Source organism: Bombina bombina, chromosome 7, assembly GCF_027579735.1.
Source record: "Bombina bombina isolate aBomBom1 chromosome 7, aBomBom1.pri, whole genome shotgun sequence".
NCBI lineage: Eukaryota > Metazoa > Chordata > Amphibia > Anura > Bombinatoridae > Bombina > Bombina bombina.
In genome coordinates this window covers 353,376,604-353,395,996 of record NC_069505.1, presented here as the reverse complement: position 1 = coordinate 353,395,996, position 19,393 = coordinate 353,376,604, and the positions used below count along the sequence as shown (strand labels likewise).

General features: G+C 38.5%; 1 protein-coding gene across 3 annotated transcripts in view; it reads right to left on the bottom strand.

Moving 5' to 3' along the window:
• The window catches only part of PBRM1 (polybromo 1), a 471,441-nt gene that overhangs the window by 335,907 nt on the left and 116,141 nt on the right, over positions 1-19,393 (bottom strand). For all 3 annotated transcript variants that reach the window (XM_053721036.1, XM_053721037.1, XM_053721035.1), the window contains one exon: positions 4,977-5,077. In XM_053721036.1, coding sequence (XP_053577011.1) covers positions 4,977-5,077 — 101 coding nt within the window. The remainder of the gene's footprint in view (positions 1-4,976; positions 5,078-19,393) is intronic.

The window sequence follows — 19,393 nt, the reverse complement described above, 5'->3', positions numbered from 1 at the left end:
TTAATGTTTTTTTAAAAACATTTTAACGTCCTTTTTACCACAATTATTTATCAATAGCCAAACTCCACCCAACTTATTTGGAGGAGCCAATCTGGGCTTTAGTATGCAAACTAAATGACTAGTCCCAGCTATAATGTTAGTATAGAGGACATTATTTAGCAGTTATGTCAAAGCCAATAAGGGAAAGGTATAACAGAGTTGGCCTTGAGAAGTCAGAAAAGTGCAGTTTAAAGGGACATGAAACCCAATTGTTTCTTTCATGATTTAGACTAGAAAGAGCAACAATTTTAAACAACTTTCTAATTCTAGTATCTTATTTGCTTCATTCTCTTGATATCCTTTGCTGAAAAGCATATCTAGATAGGCTCAGTAGTTGCTGATTGGTGGTTGGACAGATGCCTCGTCTGATTGGCTCACCCATGTGCATTGCTATTTCTTCAACAAAGGATATATAAAGAATGAAGCAAATTGGAATGTTATTTAAAATTGTATTCTCTATATAAATCATGAAAGAACATTTTTGGGTTTATTGTCCCTTTAAGTTCTAGGAATCAGAAATGTGCTCAAGTTTCAAAGCTAAATTTACATGAAAAGGGGGCAAAATGAATAATGAAAGTATAATGCAAAGTTTATTTCATTATGTATAACTAAACATATTATATACAAATCTCAAGGAGCATTTCAAGTTCTGAGAATTCAAAATTGCTCAATTTCCAGCGCTAAATTGCAGTATATTGAAAAGTTTCTTCCTTATGCATATTTAAGGAACATTTTATATACAAGTATCAGTGTTTACTGTGCCTTTAAAAACACTGGGAGCACACTATAGTAACCCATATGTAGCTCTTGCTAATTGGCCTCAGAGATTCTTAAAAGGACACTTAGGTTACAATATGGTGCACCCGTTGCTCAGTTAATTCTAATTATTAAATTGTTGTTTTTTTTTTAATAATAAACAGGACGAAATTCATTTAGAATTTCCACTTTGTGACTAAATATAAATATATCCACTTTAAACGGACACATTCATATTCTTAGAGGCTCACAGTGCAATGGTGATAAGAGGCAACCTACTGCTAAACACGAGCACAAACACCGACAATACACATAAAAGGCCCCTAAACCACTTGAGGTTTTAACATGAGATGTTTAGTTATGCTACTAATACAACTTAGCAGTATATTTTCATAATTTATTCTGCCCTATTTTCAAGTAGTTTAGTGCGGAAATGGTGACTTCTGGCCTGTAAAAGCACCCTGCAGACTTCCTCAAGGATAATGCTGTTAATTATCATAACCCTAATTGGCTTTAATAGATAACAACTGCATTTCCAATAACTTGTTATACCAGCTGCAGAGTTTAAAATGTATGGGAAATTGCTCCTTTAGGTATACATTTTTGTATACATAAAGAGAATAGAAAATAGGCCATTTAGTACCTCTCTGTCACTCCCATTTTAATGTGTATGCAGCACTTTCAAGTCTTTTAATATTATTATTATTGTTTATTTATAAAACGCCAACATTGTACACAGCATTATACAACGGTGTATTCCAATTTAAAGGGAATGTAAACTTGAGCGTACTCGCTCAAGTCATAGGATCAAATTTGTAGCATATACTGATCTTTTGATACAAGGAACAGTCTTCAATAGAATTGTTATGGTTTTAAAAGATACATCTTCCATTTATTACCCATTCCCCTGTTTTGCATAACCAACACAGTTATATTAATATACTTTTTACCTCTGTGATTACAGCTATACATCGCTCATACTGCGGGTTAGGGACCGGAGTCCCACTGTAAAGTGAAAACCGCCTTAAAGGGAAACAAGGTGGTTTAAAGGGACACTAAACCCAATTTTTTTTCTTTCATGATTCAGATAGAGCATGCAATTTTAAGCAACTTTCTAATTTACTCCTATTATCATATTTTCTTCATTCTCTTGGTATCTTTATTTGAAATGCAAGAATGTAAGTTTAGATGCCGGCCCATTTTTGGTGAATAACCTGGGTTATTCTTGCTGACTGGTGGATAAATTCATCCACCAATAAAAAAGTGCTGTCCAGAGTGCTATACCAAAAAAAGAAGCTTAGATGCATTCTTTTTCAAATAAAGATAGCAACTGAACGAAGAAAAATTGATAATAGGAGTAAATTGGAAAGTAGCTTAAAATTGCATGCTCTATCTGAATCACGAAAGAAAAAAATTGGGTTCAGTGTCCCTTTAAGCTTTCTTTTCACTTGCCAATGTGTTTAAAAAACTTGAAGACATGTTTGAAATAACATATATTAGGGGTGCAATAGTGCTACATTTAGTTTAACACTAGCACAGCACCGTATTTAATTAGTATTCAATAAATACTGTACCTGTAAAAATAGTGACAACTACTGTAGTAAAATTTGCCAAACTAGAACACTGAGACACAGATTGCACTGTAATGCAGTAAACAGAGTGAACTGTGCATAACAAAATGGTGCCAGTCACGTTTCTCGGAAACTCACGAAGATTGCAGCACTGTTTCAAAATCCTTGGAGGTTGAACTTCAACTCCACAAAGCACTGTATTAGCGAAGCGCTGTAAAGTGAAGGGATGTAAAGTGAGGTATACCTGTACCTTCCAGCGCATATCCTATGGTAGTTCCCATGGATAAGGTGATATCCTGTGGGGTCATGTTATGCACAATAACATGTATGGAAATATTTCCTATATAAAGAAAGGGTCTTAGTATGGCGGCCGGAGGAACGGCGCTCATCGCTATAGTATTAAAAAGGTAATAATCACAGAAGATCAGTATATACTACAAACTTAATGAATGAAAGTCTCGCACATTTTTTAAATTCTATCCTATGACTTGAGCGAGTACGCTCAAGTTTACATTCACTTTAAGGGTACAATCCAATAAAAACTAAAGACTATCCAATGTACATTACTACACTTACATTGACAAACATGTATAAGGAGAGAAGCGCTCTTCAGCACAATCAGTTATAGATGCACCTTTATACACAGTTAGAGAAGCTCTCAAGCTTACAATCTAAATGATCTTTTGCGCATAAGGATAAACAGGTCTTCATGTTAGGCGCAACTGCTTAGAGAGGAGGAATATTAAACAGGGAGTTATGATATTATAAAATCACTATAGCTCACAGCACACACAAAAAAGATTTTCAGTTTTAAAGGCAATATGCACTTAGGCAAAAGTATCTAATAAGAGTTCATTTTCTAGGCTCTCTCTCTCTCCCACTCCCCAATGGGAGGTTGATCTCAAAAGTTGCCTCATGTTCACATAGCATTTGTATAACCAAGACTGCAGCATATACATTTTCAGTATAGGTGGAGGTTTAAAAAGGAAATACAGCTATTTTCAAACAACAAAATAAAAGTAAAGGAGTCATCAGTACAAAATGTTACACACTCCAACAGGTAAAATAGACCATTGGCAACAAATTAAAAAGACATAAAACCTCAAAATGTTCCTTTGTGTTTCAGATAGAGCATAGAATTCTAAACAAATTCCCAATTTACTTCTATTATCAATTTTTGTTGTTTCCTCTGTATCCTTTGTTGAAAAACAGGAAGATAAGTCTCAGGAGTGTGCATGTGTCTACAGCACTATATGGCAGCATCTTTGCAAGATTGTTAAACTTTAGCAGAAGCACAAGATGGTAGCACTTTTTTTCTGCCATCCTCCAGACATGAGCACACTACCTATCTAGATATATCTTCAACAAAGAATAACAAGAGGACAAAGCAAATTTAATTATGAAAGAAAATTGGAAACTTTTTTTTTTTTATTTATATGGTCTATCTAAACCATGGAAGACATTTTTGGGGGGTTTTATGTCCCTTTAAAGGGGAGAACATTTTTTGATAACACACTTTTTGAGGCACCAGCTCCTACTGAGCATGTGCACAAGCTCCCAGGGTATACGTAAACTAGTCTGTCATTGGCTGATAGCTGTCACATGATACAGGAGGCCAGCAAATGGGGAAAAAAAATTGTCAGAAAAAAAAATCTACTGCTTATTTGAAATTAAAAGTGCTATTACATTGTCTTTTTATTTTGCACTTATTAATTATGAAATCATATGTATTTAGTGGTCCTTCAGTACAAGTGCATTTTAGTCCCATCCATCTTTGCTCCTTACATAAAAACAAGAAATAGAATGTAATACTAATTGGAATGGAAAATAGATTATGAATAATGAATAAATATCGGTTTTATGTACAAGAAGAATCCAGTTCAATAATTGTAATCAATGTTTACGGTAATAAAAAAAATTAATTCGCTGTAAAACAGTACATGAAATTAACATTAATATAAAAATGTAATTAAAATGCAAAACATGACCTTCCTAAAAAGGTGCAGGCAATGTCACACCAAACAGGCCCTTATCTACCAATCATAAAGGATTTTATAAAGTTAATTTATCATCAGTATGATTAAAACATTTCCAAAATGCCTCTCATTCAGGAAATCTAAACGGCACATTTTGGAATCCTATTTTGAATAGTAATCATAGTAATTTAATGTCATTATTGGCATTCTAGAAAACAACAAATTTCTCCTGTCATCCAAATATAGGAAGAAGACTTGAACCTCAAAGGATTGAATAGAATATAAAGCAAATAAACTGATGATCAAAACATATAAACAAAACGCCACAAAAACAGTATTTAGAAAGCATTGTGCTGCATAAATTCTACATCGCATTGAAATACTCTGCAGTTAAAGGAACGGTCACTGTGGCGGTTACTAAGATAATACACCCATTTTTATAGCACATATATTCATATATGAAGAAATTCTACTGCATCGTTATTTCCTTCTGAACAATAATGGACTTCCTTATCTACAAAAACCTATGATTATTTACATCCTAAAAGAATGAGACTCCATACTGAAGAGTTTTGCATATCACCTTTAGAATGAGTGAAAACAAAGGAAGCAGTATAGATATATCCTAACATACCTTTTCCGTTTGGAGCTGCCAGTATCAGATGTAGCAGAAGAGATCATACTGTCCCCGTCTTCTATATCTATGTCTCTCCTTGCCAGCTCTTTCTTTTTTGCCTGAGATAAAAAAGAGCAAATCTCCAGTCAGCCTCGCTCTGCCAAACGTTTCCAGAATACATGAATATTAAACAGCTGCATAGATCAGTTTCCCTCGGAAAAGCTACGGCTGGTATTGAAGCATAAATATTAAAATCATTGTGGATATGTAATACAGTGGGAATGGCATAGCTAATGTAATGCATTTAAAGAGCGACATTAAAATAAAATGTCTAATCGTGCAGAGACCAACGAAAATGTGCAGATAATGTAATTATTGTAATGAAATGGGGATTTTGAAAGCACTTGTGTTCACACATTAGTAACGCAGACAAAACAATAAAAATGGCTTTTCTGCGGTTCACCCTAAATACAGCACATCAACATACATGGGTTAAAATGATCAACTGACAAACATCTATATTTAAATTCTGTTTAAAATAAGGAAAAAAGAAGTACGACTTTGCTTAAAAAGATTATCGAATAAATTGGTTACTGCTGCAAAAAATAAAGAAAAGAATTCTATATGGTTTACACTTTATAAAACAAAGATCCCTTTAGGAATATGGGAACAACTAAATTATTTGTATTACAACTACTTACTAAAAGGTCATGAAACCTATGGTTTAATTTTATGATTCTGATAGAGCATACTTTTTAAACAACTCCCAATTACTATTATCTGTTTCATTCTCTTGGTATCCTTCGTTGAAAAAGCAGCAATATTGCAAAATAAATGATGAAAGTATTTTACACAGTTGTTTTACTATGCATAACTAAACAATCAAAAACATCTAAAGGTTTTTACTGTCTCTTACACCTGTTTTTTTATTTTATTTATTTGCTGCACTTACCCAGAAAGAGGATTTCTGGAAACAAAAAACATGGGGATCCTGTCAATCTAATTTGCATATCTTACCCAGAGTTCTCTGGTGCATTGGAACAACGTATTCAGAATACTTCTGGGGAAAAAGCAAGCAGTGACTCTTGCCCAAGATCTGCTCATTGGCTTCTCAATAAATAGATGAAGTAATTTTCCTTTACCTGATTCAACCACCCTATAAAGCAGTGGTTGATAAATATGTTCAAAAATTATTTGCCAGTAAGAATATTTAGGAGCCAGGCATATTTTTAGGAGCCAGACAGTTGGATTTGTATATAGATATATGGATAATAAACAAAAAAGTTAGGAGCCAGGAGTAAAATTCCAGGAGCCAGTGGCTCCCATGCTCCCGAGTTTGTCGAGCCCTGCTATAAAGCATTTGTCATCATTTTGAAATTCATGTGATACCCAAATTACTTTTCTTTAAATGTCTTTGACAGTGCAAAGACCCCATAATAAATATAACATGATGATATATACAATATAGACATTAACATACTTTGAATTAAGAATCACTAAAAGAAATCCCAGAAGCCAAGCACTCCATATAATGTTACCTTAGTCACCTAATTTTATTTATATTCTGCAGATATACAAACACCATTGTCTAGCTTTAAAATGTATCTAACTAGCTTTACACATTTATGGCTGACTCCTGAATTTCAAATAAATTTATAAAAACACTTTTTTACAGAATTTGTATTTAAAGAAGTATGAATAAATCTGGCCATGAAAGGGACATGAAAACCAAATGTTTTCTTTTGCAATTAAGAAAGAGCATGCAATTTAAACAACTTTCTTATTTACTTTTACTATCTAATTTACTTCATTCTCTTGATATCCTTTATTGAAAAACATATCTAAATAGGCTTCTGGCTGCACATAGATGCCTCGTGTGATTGGCTCACCCATCTGCATTGGTATTTCTTCAACAAAGGATAACTAAAGAATGAAGCAAATTAGATAATAGAAGTAAAATCTGAATATTGTATACATACAATAAAAAAAAAACAGAATTTATGCTTACTTGATAAATTACTTTCTCCAACGGTGTGTCCGGTCCACGGCGTCATCCATTACTTGTGGGAATATTCTCTTCCCCAACAGGAAATGGCAAAGAGCACAGCAAAAGCTGCCCATATAGCCCCTCCTCAGGCTCCGCCCCCCAGTCATTCGACCGACGGTTAGGAGAAAAAAAGGAGAAACTATAGGGTGCCGTGGTGACTGCAGTGTATAGAGAAAGAAATTTTTCAAACCTGATTAAAAAACCAGGGCGGGCCGTGGACCGGACACACCGTTGGAGAAAGTAATTTATCAGGTGAGCATAAATTCTGTTTTCTCCAACATTGGTGTGTCCGGTCCACGGCGTCATCCATTACTTGTGGGAACCAATACCAAAGCTTTAGGACACGGATGAAGGGAGGGAGCAAATCAGGTTACCTAAACGGAAGGCACCACGGCTTGCAAAACCTTTCTCCCAAAAATAGCCTCCGAAGAAGCATAAGTATCAAATTTGTAGAATTTGGCAAAAGTGTGCAGAGAAGACCAAGTCGCTGCCTTACATATCTGATCAACAGAAGCCTCGTTCTTGAAGGCCCATGTGGAAGCCACAGCCCTAGTAGAGTGAGCTGTGATTCGTTCAGGAGGCTTACGTCCGGCAGTCTCATAAGCCAATCGGATGATGCTTTTCAGCCAGAAAGAAAGAGAGGTAGCAGTAGCTTTTTGTCCTCTCCTCTTACCAGAGTAAACGACAAACAAAGATGAAGTTTGTCTAAAATCCTTTGTTGCGTCTAAATAGAACTTTAAAGCATGGACCACATCTAAATTGTGTAACAAACGTTCCTTCTTTGAAACTGGATTCGGACACAGAGAAGGAACCACTATTTCCTGGTTAATATTCTTGTTGGAAACTACTTTTGGAAGAAAACCAGGTTTAGTACGCAAAACAACCTTATCTGAATGGAACACCAGATAGGGTGGATCACACTGCAAAGCAGATAATTCAGAAACTCTTCTAGCAGAAGAAATAGCAACCAAAAACAGAACTTTCCAAGATAGCAACTTGATATCTATGGAATGTAAAGGTTCAAACGGAACCCCTTGAAGAACTGAAAGAACTAAATTTAGACTCCAAGGAGGAGTCATGGGTCTATAAACAGGCTTGATTCTGACCAAAGCCTGAACAAAAGCTTGTACATCTGGCACAGCTGTTAGTCGTTTGTGTAACAAGACAGATAAAGCAGAAATCTGTCCTTTTAGAGAACTCGCTGACAACCCTTTATCCAAACCCTCTTGGAGAAAGGAGAGAATCTTAGGAATTTTAATCTTACTCCAGGAGAATCCCTTGGATTCACACCAACAGATATATTTTTTCCATATTTTATGGTAAATCTTTCTAGTCACAGGTTTTCTGGCTTGAACCAGAGTATCTATCACTGAATTTGAAACCCCACGCTTGGATAAAATCAAGCGTTCAATTTCCAAGCAGTCAGTTGCAGAGAAACTAGATTTGGATGTTCGAATGGACCTTGTACTAGAAGATCCTGTCTCAAAGGTAGCTTCCATGGTGGAGCCGATGACATATTCACCAGGTCTGCATACCAACCAAGTCCTGCGTGGCCACGCAGGAGCTATCAAGATCACCGAGGCCTTCTCCTGTTTGATCCTGGCTACGAGCCTGGGAAGGAGAGGAAACGGTGGAAACACATAAGCTAGGTTGAACGACCAAGGCGCCACTAATGCATCCACTAGAGTCGCCTTGAGATCCCTGGATCTGGACCCGTAGCAAGGAACCTTGAAGTTCTGACGAGACGCCATCAGATCCATGTCTGGAATGCCCCATAATTGGGTTAACTGGGCAAAGACCTCCGGGTGGAGTTCCCAATCCCCCGGATGGAAAGTCTGACGACTCAGATAATCCGCCTCCCAGTTGTCTACTCCTGGGATGTGAATTGCAGATAGATGGCAGGAGTGATCCTCCGCCCATTTGATGATCTTGGATACCTCTCTCATCGCCAAGGAACTCTTTGTTCCTCCCTGATGGTTGATGTAAGCTACAGTCGTCATGTTGTCTGACTGGAATCTTATGAATCCGGCCTTCGCTAGTTGAGGCCAAACCCGGAGAGCATTGAATATCACTCTCAGTTCCAGGATGTTTATCGGGAGAAGAGACTCTTCCCGAGACCATAGACCCTGAGCTTTCAGGGAGTCCCAGACCGCGCCCCAGCCTAATAGACTGGCGTCAGTCGTGACAATGACCCACTCTGGTCTGCGGAAACTCATTCCCTGAGACAGGTGATCCTGAGTCAACCACCAACGGAGTGAGTCTCTGGTTACCTGGTCTACTTGAATCTGGGGAGACAAGTCTGCATAGTCCCCATTCCACTGATTGAGCATGCACAGTTGTAATGGTCTTAGATGAATTCGAGCAAAAGGAACTATGTCCATTGCTGCAACCATCAATCCTACTATTTCCATGCACTGAGCTATGGAAGGCTGCAGAATAGAGTGAAGAACTTGACAAGCGTTTAGAAGCTTTGACTTTCTGGCTTCTGTCAGGAAGATCTTCATTTCTAAAGAATCTATTATTGTTCCCAAAAAGGGAACTCTTGTTGATGGAGACAGGGAACTCTTTTCTACGTTCACCTTCCACCCGTGAGATCTGAGAAAGGCTAGCACAATATCTGTGTGAGCCTTTGCCTTGGAAAGAGACGACGCTTGAATTAGAATGTCGTCTAGATAAGGTGCCACTGCAATGCCCCTCGGTCTTAGAACCGCCAGAAGGGACCCTAGCACCTTTGTGAAAATTCTGGGAGCAGTGGCTAAACCGAACGGGAGAGCCACGAACTGGTAATGTTTGTCCAGAAAGGCGAATCTTAGGAACTGATGATGATCTTTGTGGATAGGAATATGTAGGTACGCATCCTTTAAATCCACGGTAGTCATATATTGACCCTCCTGGATTGTAGGTAAAATTGTTCGAATGGTTTCCATTTTGAACGATGGAACTCTGAGAAACTTGTTTAGAATTTTTAAATCCAGAATTGGTCTGAAAGTTCCCTCTTTTTTGGGAACTACAAACAGATTTGCGTAAAACCCCTGACCTTGTTCCACTGTTGGAACTGGGTGTATCACTCCCATCTTTAACAGGTCTTCTACACAATGTAAGAATGCCTGTCTCTTTATTTGGTTTGAAGATAAGCGAGACATGTGGAACCTTCCCCTTGGAGGAAGTTCCTTGAATTCCAGAAGATAACCCTGAGAGACTATTTCTAGTGTCCAGGGATCCGGAACATCTCTTACCCAAGCCTGAGCAAAGAGAGAGAGTCTGCCCCCTACTAGATCCGGTCCCGGATCGGGGGCTACCCCTTCATGCTGTCTTGGTAGCAGCAGCAGGCTTCTTGGCCTGTTCACCTTTGTTCCAGCCTTGCATTGGTTTCCAAGCTGGTTTAGCCTGGGAAGCGTTACCCTCTTGTCTAGAGGCTGCAGAGTTAGAAGCCGGTCCGTTCCTGAAATTACGAAAGGAACGAAAATTGTACTTATTCTTAGCCTTGAAAGGCCTATCCTGTGGGAGGGCATGGCCCTTCCCCCCAGTGATGTCTGAAATAATTTCTTTCAATTCTGGCCCAAAAAGGGTCTTACCTTTGAAAGGGATATTAAGCAATTTTGTCTTGGAAGATACATCCGCCGACCAAGACTTTAGCCAGAGCGCTCTGCGCGCCACAATTGCAAACCCTGAATTTTTCGCCGCTAATCTCGCCAATTGCAAAGCGGCATCTAAAATAAAGGAATTAGCTAACTTAAGTGCGTGAATTCTGTCCATGACTTCCTCATATGGAGTCTCCTTATTGAGCGACTTTTCAAGTTCATCGAACCAGAAACACGCCGCCGTAGTGACAGGAATAATGCACGAAATTGGTTGGAGGAGGTAACTTTGCTGAACAAAAATCTTTTTAAGCAAACCCTCCAATTTTTTATCCATAGGATCTTTGAAAGCACAATTGTCCTCAATGGGAATAGTCGTGCGTTAGGCTAGCGTAGAAACTGCCCCCTCAACCTTAGGGACTGTTTGCCATGTGTCCTTCCTTGGGTCGACCATGGGGAACAATTTCTTAAATATAGGAGGTGGGACAAAAGGTATGCCTGGTTTCTCCCACTCCTTATTCACTATGTCCGCCACCCTTTTAGGTATCGGAAAGGCATCAGGGTGCACCGGGACCTCTAGGAATTTGTCCATCTTGCACAATTTTTCTGGAATGACCAAAGAGTCACAATCATCCAGTGTAGTTAGCACCTCCTTAAGTAATGCGCGGAGATGCTCTAACTTAAATTTAAACGTCACAACATCAGGTTCTGCCTGTTGAGAAATTCTTCCTGAATCAGAAAGTTCTCCCTCCGACAAACCCTCCCTCACTGCCACTTCTGACTGGTGTGAGGGTATGACAGATAAATTATCGTCAGCGCCTTCTTGCTCCACTGTAATTAAAACTGAGCAATCACGCTTTCTTTGAAATGCTGGCATTTTGGATAAAATATTAGCTATGGAATTATCCATTACTGCCGTTAATTGTTGCATAGTAACAAGCATTGGCGCGCTAGATGTACTAGGGGTCGCCTGCGCGGGCATAACTGGTATTGACACAGGAGAGGATGAAGAACTATCCCCACTACCTTCATTTGAGGAATCATCTTGGGCAACCTTATTAAATGTGACAGTACTGTCCTTACTTTGTCTGGACGCCATGGCACAATTATCACATACATTTGAAGGGGGGACCACCTTGGCCTCCATACATACAGAACATGTTCTATCTGAAGGTACAGACATGTTAGACAGGCTTAAACAGGCTAATAATGCAAAAAAAACGTTTTTAAACAAAACCGTTACTGTCTCTTTAAATGTTAAACAGAGCACACTTTATTTCTGAATGTGTGAAAAACTATGAAGGAAATATCCAATCTTTACCAAATTTTCACCACAGTGTCTTAATGCTTTTAAAGTATTGCACCCCAATTTTCAAGCTTTTAACCCCTTAAATGAGGAAAGGAGCCGTTTAATCAATTAGCAATTTTAACCCCACTACAGTCCCAGCCACAGCGTTTGCTGCGACTTCACCTGTCCTTGGGGGTTATACGATACCAAATTAAGCCTTCCAGGAACGTTTTCAATGATCACCAGACCCTCTCACATGCAGCTGCATGCACTGCATCCAAAAGAAACTGCGCAATTATGGCGCGAAAATGAGGCTCTGCCTACTATAGTGAAAGGCCCTTCCTGAATGGGAAGGTGTCTAAACAACTGCCTGGCGCCTAAAAACGTTCCCCAACACTAAAAGTTTAGAAATATCACTTCAAACTTCATAAAAAACTTAAATAAAGCCATCGATTTAGCCCACAAGAGTGTCAACCAGTGTATAGCCCATAATAAGTCTTCATTCTGTTAAGAGTCTAAGAAAATGGCTAACCGATCCCCAAGAGGGAAAATGACAGTCTTCTAGCATTACACAGTCTTGTTAGAAAATGGACTAGTCATACCTTGAGCAGAAAAGTCTGCAAACTGTTCCCCCCAACTGAAGTTCTCTGGGCTCAAAAGTCCTGCGTGGGAACAGCAATTGATTTTAGTTACTGCTGCTAAAATCATACTCCTCTTTTAAACAGAACTCTTCATCCCTTTCTGTTTTAGAGTAAATAGTACAAACCGGCACTATTTTAAAATAACAAACTCTTGATAGAAGAATAAAAAACTACAACTAAACACCACATACTCTTCACCATCTCTGTGGAGATGCTACTTGTTCAGAGCGGCAAAGAGAATGACTGGGGGGCGGAGCCTGAGGAGGGGCTATATGGGCAGCTTTTGCTGTGCTCTTTGCCATTTCCTGTTGGGGAAGAGAATATTCCCACAAGTAATGGATGACGCCGTGGACCGGACACACCAATGTTGGAGAAAACAGGATACCGGTAGGTAAAAGTAAACAAAACTTCTCTTTATTCTTCCAAAGATTAAAACATGGCACACTTGTTAAAAGCAAGGCACAGACTAGTCTGACGCGTTTCGGCAACAAATGGCCTTATTCATAGACACTAATTGTCTTTTCTCACCTGAGAGGCTTTATACGCCTCCTCACATTCTGATTGACTGTCTGTGTTTTTACTCTATACCTTATTCCTGTGTAAAGGATATAACACTACCCACTCATGACGATATTAGTGTAATTGCAAGTGGAAACTTGATGTTTGTTAGGTTAGTTACATGCTCATGTCCTAAATGGGGCTAGTTTACCTTCAAACCTGGGGCTATTTGTAAACTTAATATATATAATATGCGTACAATTCATGCCAACCTAAGTGCATACTGTAGAGTGCTCTGTATGCTTGGTAACATCAAATACAGGACTAGTGTTATCTTAGTTGCAAGTATTTCCCTAACCTATTGTATACAATTCATATACAAAACCTGACCTAATCATAAGCCTGTCACTATATACGCTACTTGTGTGAAAAGCTATTTAAATGTGATTTACGGGACATATTCTATATGATTAATGGTATAAATGAGATCAGATGTTCTCTTATACATCTCCCTAAGTGGGGAGCTAACTTATTACAAATAATCCCCCTCAATATTCATACCATATGGCCTGCGTGTGTGTAATTTGAAAATCCAGAAAGCATCCTTTTTAAATAGTTCAGTTATTCCATTACTGCCCCTAGGTTTTAAGGAAATCAGATCTATAACCATCCAGGTAAATGTCTTGACGTTTCTGTCATGTTCATAGATAAAGTGTTTTGAAGCCCCTGTGACTGTCCTGCCTCTTTCTATATCATTTAGGTGTTCACATATCCTCACATGGGTCTCCCGTGTCGTGCACCCTACATATTGTTTCTCACAGGACGTACAGATTATAGTATACACTGCATATTCTGAATGACAGTTAGTGCAAAAATTGTAATCAAAAACCCTTTGTGTGTCGATAGACTTTGACGATTGTTGTATGGCAACAGGCTATACAGCTGTGTATCCCACATTTGTAGTGTCCCTTGCAGCTCAACCAGCTGCTCTGTTTCTTGGGCTCTCTCAGTGCACTGGGTGAAACCAGATTCCCTATTGTGATATTCCTTTTGGGGACAAAGTGGCAGCCCTTGTCTACAACACTCTTTAGTGCTTCATCAGCTCTTAAGATGGGCAAATTTGTCTTGATTATATCACACACTTGCCTATATTGATTATAATAGGTTGTGATACAAGAAATCTCACTTGTTTCTTTATTACTTTTAGTCTTTCCTTTCTTTTTTGGTTTCAATAAATCTGTTCTTGGAATATTCAGAACCTCTAACTAAGCCTTTCTAATGGGCCCATCAGGATAACCCCGTGCTTTCAGCTTATTCCAGAGTGCCCTGCTCTCTGCCAAGAACTCTTCCTCTTCTGAGCAATTCTGCTTAATTCTTATGAATTGCCCTTTCAAAACACCATAATTCATGTGGCGAGGGTGACAGCTCTTGGTATGTAGCAGCGCATTCGCGGGAATGGGTTTGACATACAATGATGAATTGACTCTTTTACCCTCTATATCTCCTACTAGTTCCACATCTAGGTAAGCCACCTTATTCTTATTATTCACATAGGTGAACTGTAGACCTGCCCTATTGTGGTTAAGATATTCCACAAAATGTTAACATTCAACCTCAGTTCCTAACCATACCACAAGGAGGTCATTAATGTACCGCTTGTATGCAAAAACTGAATTTCTGTAGGGATTAATATCTGCATAGACGTGGGACAGCTCCCGCCATCCCAAATAGATGTTGGCAAATGCCGGGGCAAATTATGCCCCCATGGCTGTCCTCAGACGCCAACTAACAGGAGCGACGAGTGGGAGCAGCCGAGGGCACCGGAATGGTAATAGACCCCAATGGTACAAGCTGCCGAGAACAAATTCTCCTACACACTGGGGCGAGAGGTAAGAAGGATCACATACCTATGGCGCAGGATTAAGAAACGCTCCGAATAGGAAGACAGTGGGTGTCACTGAGAGTGGTAAGGCAATAATTATCGTTCTAACTACTTGCTGGTTGAGATTATATATATATATATCACTCCTATGACGTTTCAGGGTTGTTAACCCCTACCTCAGACCCTGCTGTTGGATATTTGACATACAAGCTGGACACCTTGGTTGCTGACCGGAATGTGAGAGTGCCTGCCTTCTTCAATATATATATATATATATATATATATATATATATATATATATATATATATATATATATATAATTACCAAGGATAACAAAAAAAAAATATGTTTGCATCCCAGGGTGTTCAGGGGGCTTCAATAATATGGATAAATAATTTTAAAAAAGAGAGAATATGCAGAAAAAAAGAAAAGAGCAAGATAAAAATATCTAATTTTTTTGTATAAGAGTAATTTTTAAATGAGTACCTAATAAAATTTGTATATTTTATTGATCCTATGCCTTTTCTCTGAATTGGGTAGATTCGGATCATCCATTTTAATACATACTTTTTATGCTTTAATTTTTTATTATATGGAGAGTGCTGGCTAGGGCATCCTTTAAATCTTTTTTCTTGCTTTTTTCTTTTTTTCCTGCATATTCTCTCTTTTTTAAATTATATATATAGGTACTCTGTTCACATACATGAATTCAAAGTCTCAACATGTGAGTGTTTAGGTGGGCAAGCAGTCAAAAACACCAAATCCTTAAATCAGCAGAAGGATTAAGCTCTCTATGAGAGATCCACAAGTCACCCCCTATACACGCCAATTCACAAATCATCAAGTAATCAAGTACCGCATTCAAAGCACTGGTGGTAAAATGTAGCGGAGGTGATAGGCAATACACTCAATATATTCCACTCACCGCTACCAACCCAGGCTCCTCTACTCTGGATGAAATGCGATCAAGGACTTTGCTCGATGTGCAGACTTTGGCGTCCCGCAACGCAGGAGGCGGCGTTTTCCAGAACACGTGACTCCCTTGTCCAATCGGCTCATCTGGAGACTGTAGCCCCCTTCTTCCGACAGAAAATAAATTGTAATTTATGCCTGCCATAGAGGGTGAGAGACGCCGACAAGCTTGGTGAAAGAGATCCGATAGGTCATAAGGTCTCCGCTCCCTGGTAAGGCTGTTTGAATATCTCCTGTTATCCGTGGGACTGTGGTTTGAATAAGGTGTACGCAAGAGCATGTTTGCAACGGTCCAACATTCAGTAATCTTAATATTTGAAAATTCTTTTGAACATTGAATATTGTATCCAGGATTTCCAATAAGCCCTATCCAATCCCCCTTCTAACTTTATTAATCTTTAAAGCCTACAATGGCCTAGGCGGGAGGGAGGGAGAAAAAAAAAATAAAAAGAAATCTCACATTCTCTCAACGGGGTCCAGCCTCATATTATCTACGAAATGGCAGTTCGCTCTATCCACTGCTGAGGTAGTTCACTTGCAAGTAATATAAATACTTCAGCTTTTCTAAGCTAGTCTATGAACTGCAATTGAAGTGGTGTCGGCCAGGCTATAATAATTTTCTTCCACTTCGCAAAAAAAAAAGCTCTTAATTGTATGTCGGTTACTGATCCCATATCATGCTTTTCTATTGTCATTTGTACATTTATTACACTAATTAGTTCAGTGATACGTGGGACTTCTGGGGACTTCCATTCTCTTAGTATTTGATCCTAACTCCCAAAATAGTAAGATTTGTCAGAGATTGCTCCCTGATATTACCTCTTCTGAAGTAAAGAAAAAAAACCTGAAAACATGTCAGAGATATTTTATTGTCTAGATATTTATTCAGCCAATAGTTAACTATATTCCAATACTATCTAATTTTAGGACAAGACCCACATGCAATGAACAGTATCTGCCAACTCCTTTTTACATTTATGGCACAGGCTAAATTGCTTATTTTTAGTAAATTTATATATCCTATATGGTGTGTAATAATAGTTATTTACAATTTTAATTTGAGATTCCCTCCAGCTTATATTAGTTGTGGCGGTTTCTGATAACCTTATACTTTTTACAATATCCTGCTCTGATTTTATTGGGGAATATTTCGCTAGGTTCTCTTTGAGCTTAGTTACAAATATTTGTCCAAACCTGTTGAACAAAGATTTGTACAAATAAGAAATTGTTTGAACGCCTGAACTGTATAAATTAATCCCACAGGAATCTCAGGTACTCCCCAGTAAAGTCCATTTGATCTAATTATTGGAGCCATGTAACTCCTAAGCTGGGGTAAGCATAAAAGATTTTTGCGAGAAGCGAGTATTTAATCGAGAATTCTTCATAAGATTGTACTATCCTATTATCTTCCTGCATGAATTGGGAGATATATATAATTCCATTCTGTCTCCACATCTTGAAAACCGGATTAAAAAATCCAGGTGTAATGTCCGGATTCCCTATAATGGGTAAAAGTTTTGAGGCCCTAAAATCATGACCAAATACTTTACAATACTTCTGCAACGCCGTTATAATGTTTGAAAAAGTCCTCAGGTTGGCAATGATACTTGGTAGTTTAACAGGGGAGCAGTGAAGAAGGGCCCTTAGATCAAACGGTGCTACCAGGTTTGTCTCAATATCTAAATATGTAACATAATTTGCTCCTGAAAGCCAATCTATCGCAAATGTAACCATGCATATCCAGTTATAGTGTTCTAAGCTAGGCATTGCAATACCTCTGTATTTTTTTGCTTGTATTAATCTGCTCATCGCTATATGAGGCCTGCTCTTTCCCCATAAAAATAATGAACATGCTGCATTGAAGCAGAGGTAAGTTTTGTAAAATAAATAGTATACATGGGAAAAAGATTGTCTTGAGTAACATAATCTTGGCCGAAAGGGATAGGTAATATAGCTTCCATCTATTCATTTCACTTGACATGTTAGAAAATAAGTCTTCGTAATTGAGGCTATACCATTCGTTAGGATTCCTACTTACTTTAATTTCCAGGTATTTCATGCACTGGACCTCTTTAAAATTATGGAAGTGATTATTTTCTGGGGTCTAGGTGAATCCACATAATCTCTGACTTTGTGGGGTTAATTCTATATCCGGCGAACTTACTATAGCAATATATGAGTTGTAGGGAATACGGGATACTCTTTCCTGTGTCGCTTAAATAAAGAATGAGATCATCGGCATATAAGGAATGGACTACATTTCGATTCCCCAATAGAGTTCCCTTTAATTCCTGTCTCAACCAAATTTCTAGTGGCTCCAAAGAAATATTAAATATGAGCGGGGCTAAAGGACAACCTTGGCGCGTACCCTTTTGTAGTGTGATGTATTGAGACACTTCTCAGCTAACTAATAGTCGAGATATGGGTTTATTATAGATCAATCTAAGCATATTAACTACTTTACCAGAAAAAAAACATAAAATTATGCTTACCAGATCATTTCCTTTCCTTCCGTACAGGGAGAGTCCACAGCTGCATTCATTACTTTTGGAAATACAGAACCTGGCCACCAGGAGGAGGCAAAGTCACCCCAGCCAAAGGCTTAAATACATCCCCCACTTCATTCATCCCCAAGTCATTATGCAGAGAGGAAATAAGGAACAATAAAAGAAATATCAGGGTGAAAAGGGTGCCAGAAAAAAAAAATTAGGCCCGCCCATCAGAGAACACAGGCGGGAGCTGTGGACTCTCCCTGTACAAAAGGAAAGGAAATTATCTGATAAGCATAATTTAAGTTTTCCTTCTTAATACAGCAAGAGTCCACAGCTGCATTCATTACTTTTGGGAAACAATACCCAAGCTACAGAGGACACTGAATGCTAACGGCAGGGTAAAAAGAAGAGGTGGCCCAAATCTAAGGGCACCACAGCCTGCAACAACCCAATCTCCCGAAAACCGCTTTAACAGAAGCAAAAAGGAACAAGAATGTTAGGAGGACCAAGCAACTGCCCATCAATCAGAACCAGAAAGATTACATGCCAGAGACTACAAGATGTCACTGCTCTCGAACTGAGCCATAAACCTCTGAGGTGGCTAGTGTCCCGCTGTCTCCGAGGTCAAGCGAAGAACACTCCTCCACGAACAATAAGTAAGTCAACTAAGTCTCCCAAAACATTGCAATTCCCAGATATGAATATACACAGATAAAACTGTCTATTCCATGTAGTCTGAAAAGAACATCCAGGCAAGAATCCCAGAAAAAGGAATAACCCTTCCCAATATGACAATAAAAGTAACAATATTAGGGAGAACAACCTAACAAACTCGAAGAGAGCCTCCATATAAAGGGAACCCCATAAGGAGTACGCATTGTCATATTGCAATAGAGACTATGTCACATAGAGAATATTCTACAAACGTAATAGATCAATGAAGAGAAATTTCAAAGATCACCTCCTGCACACGTACAAAGGGATACCCAATGCAAAACCCTAAAAATAAATTTAAACTCCAAGAAGGAGCAGTATA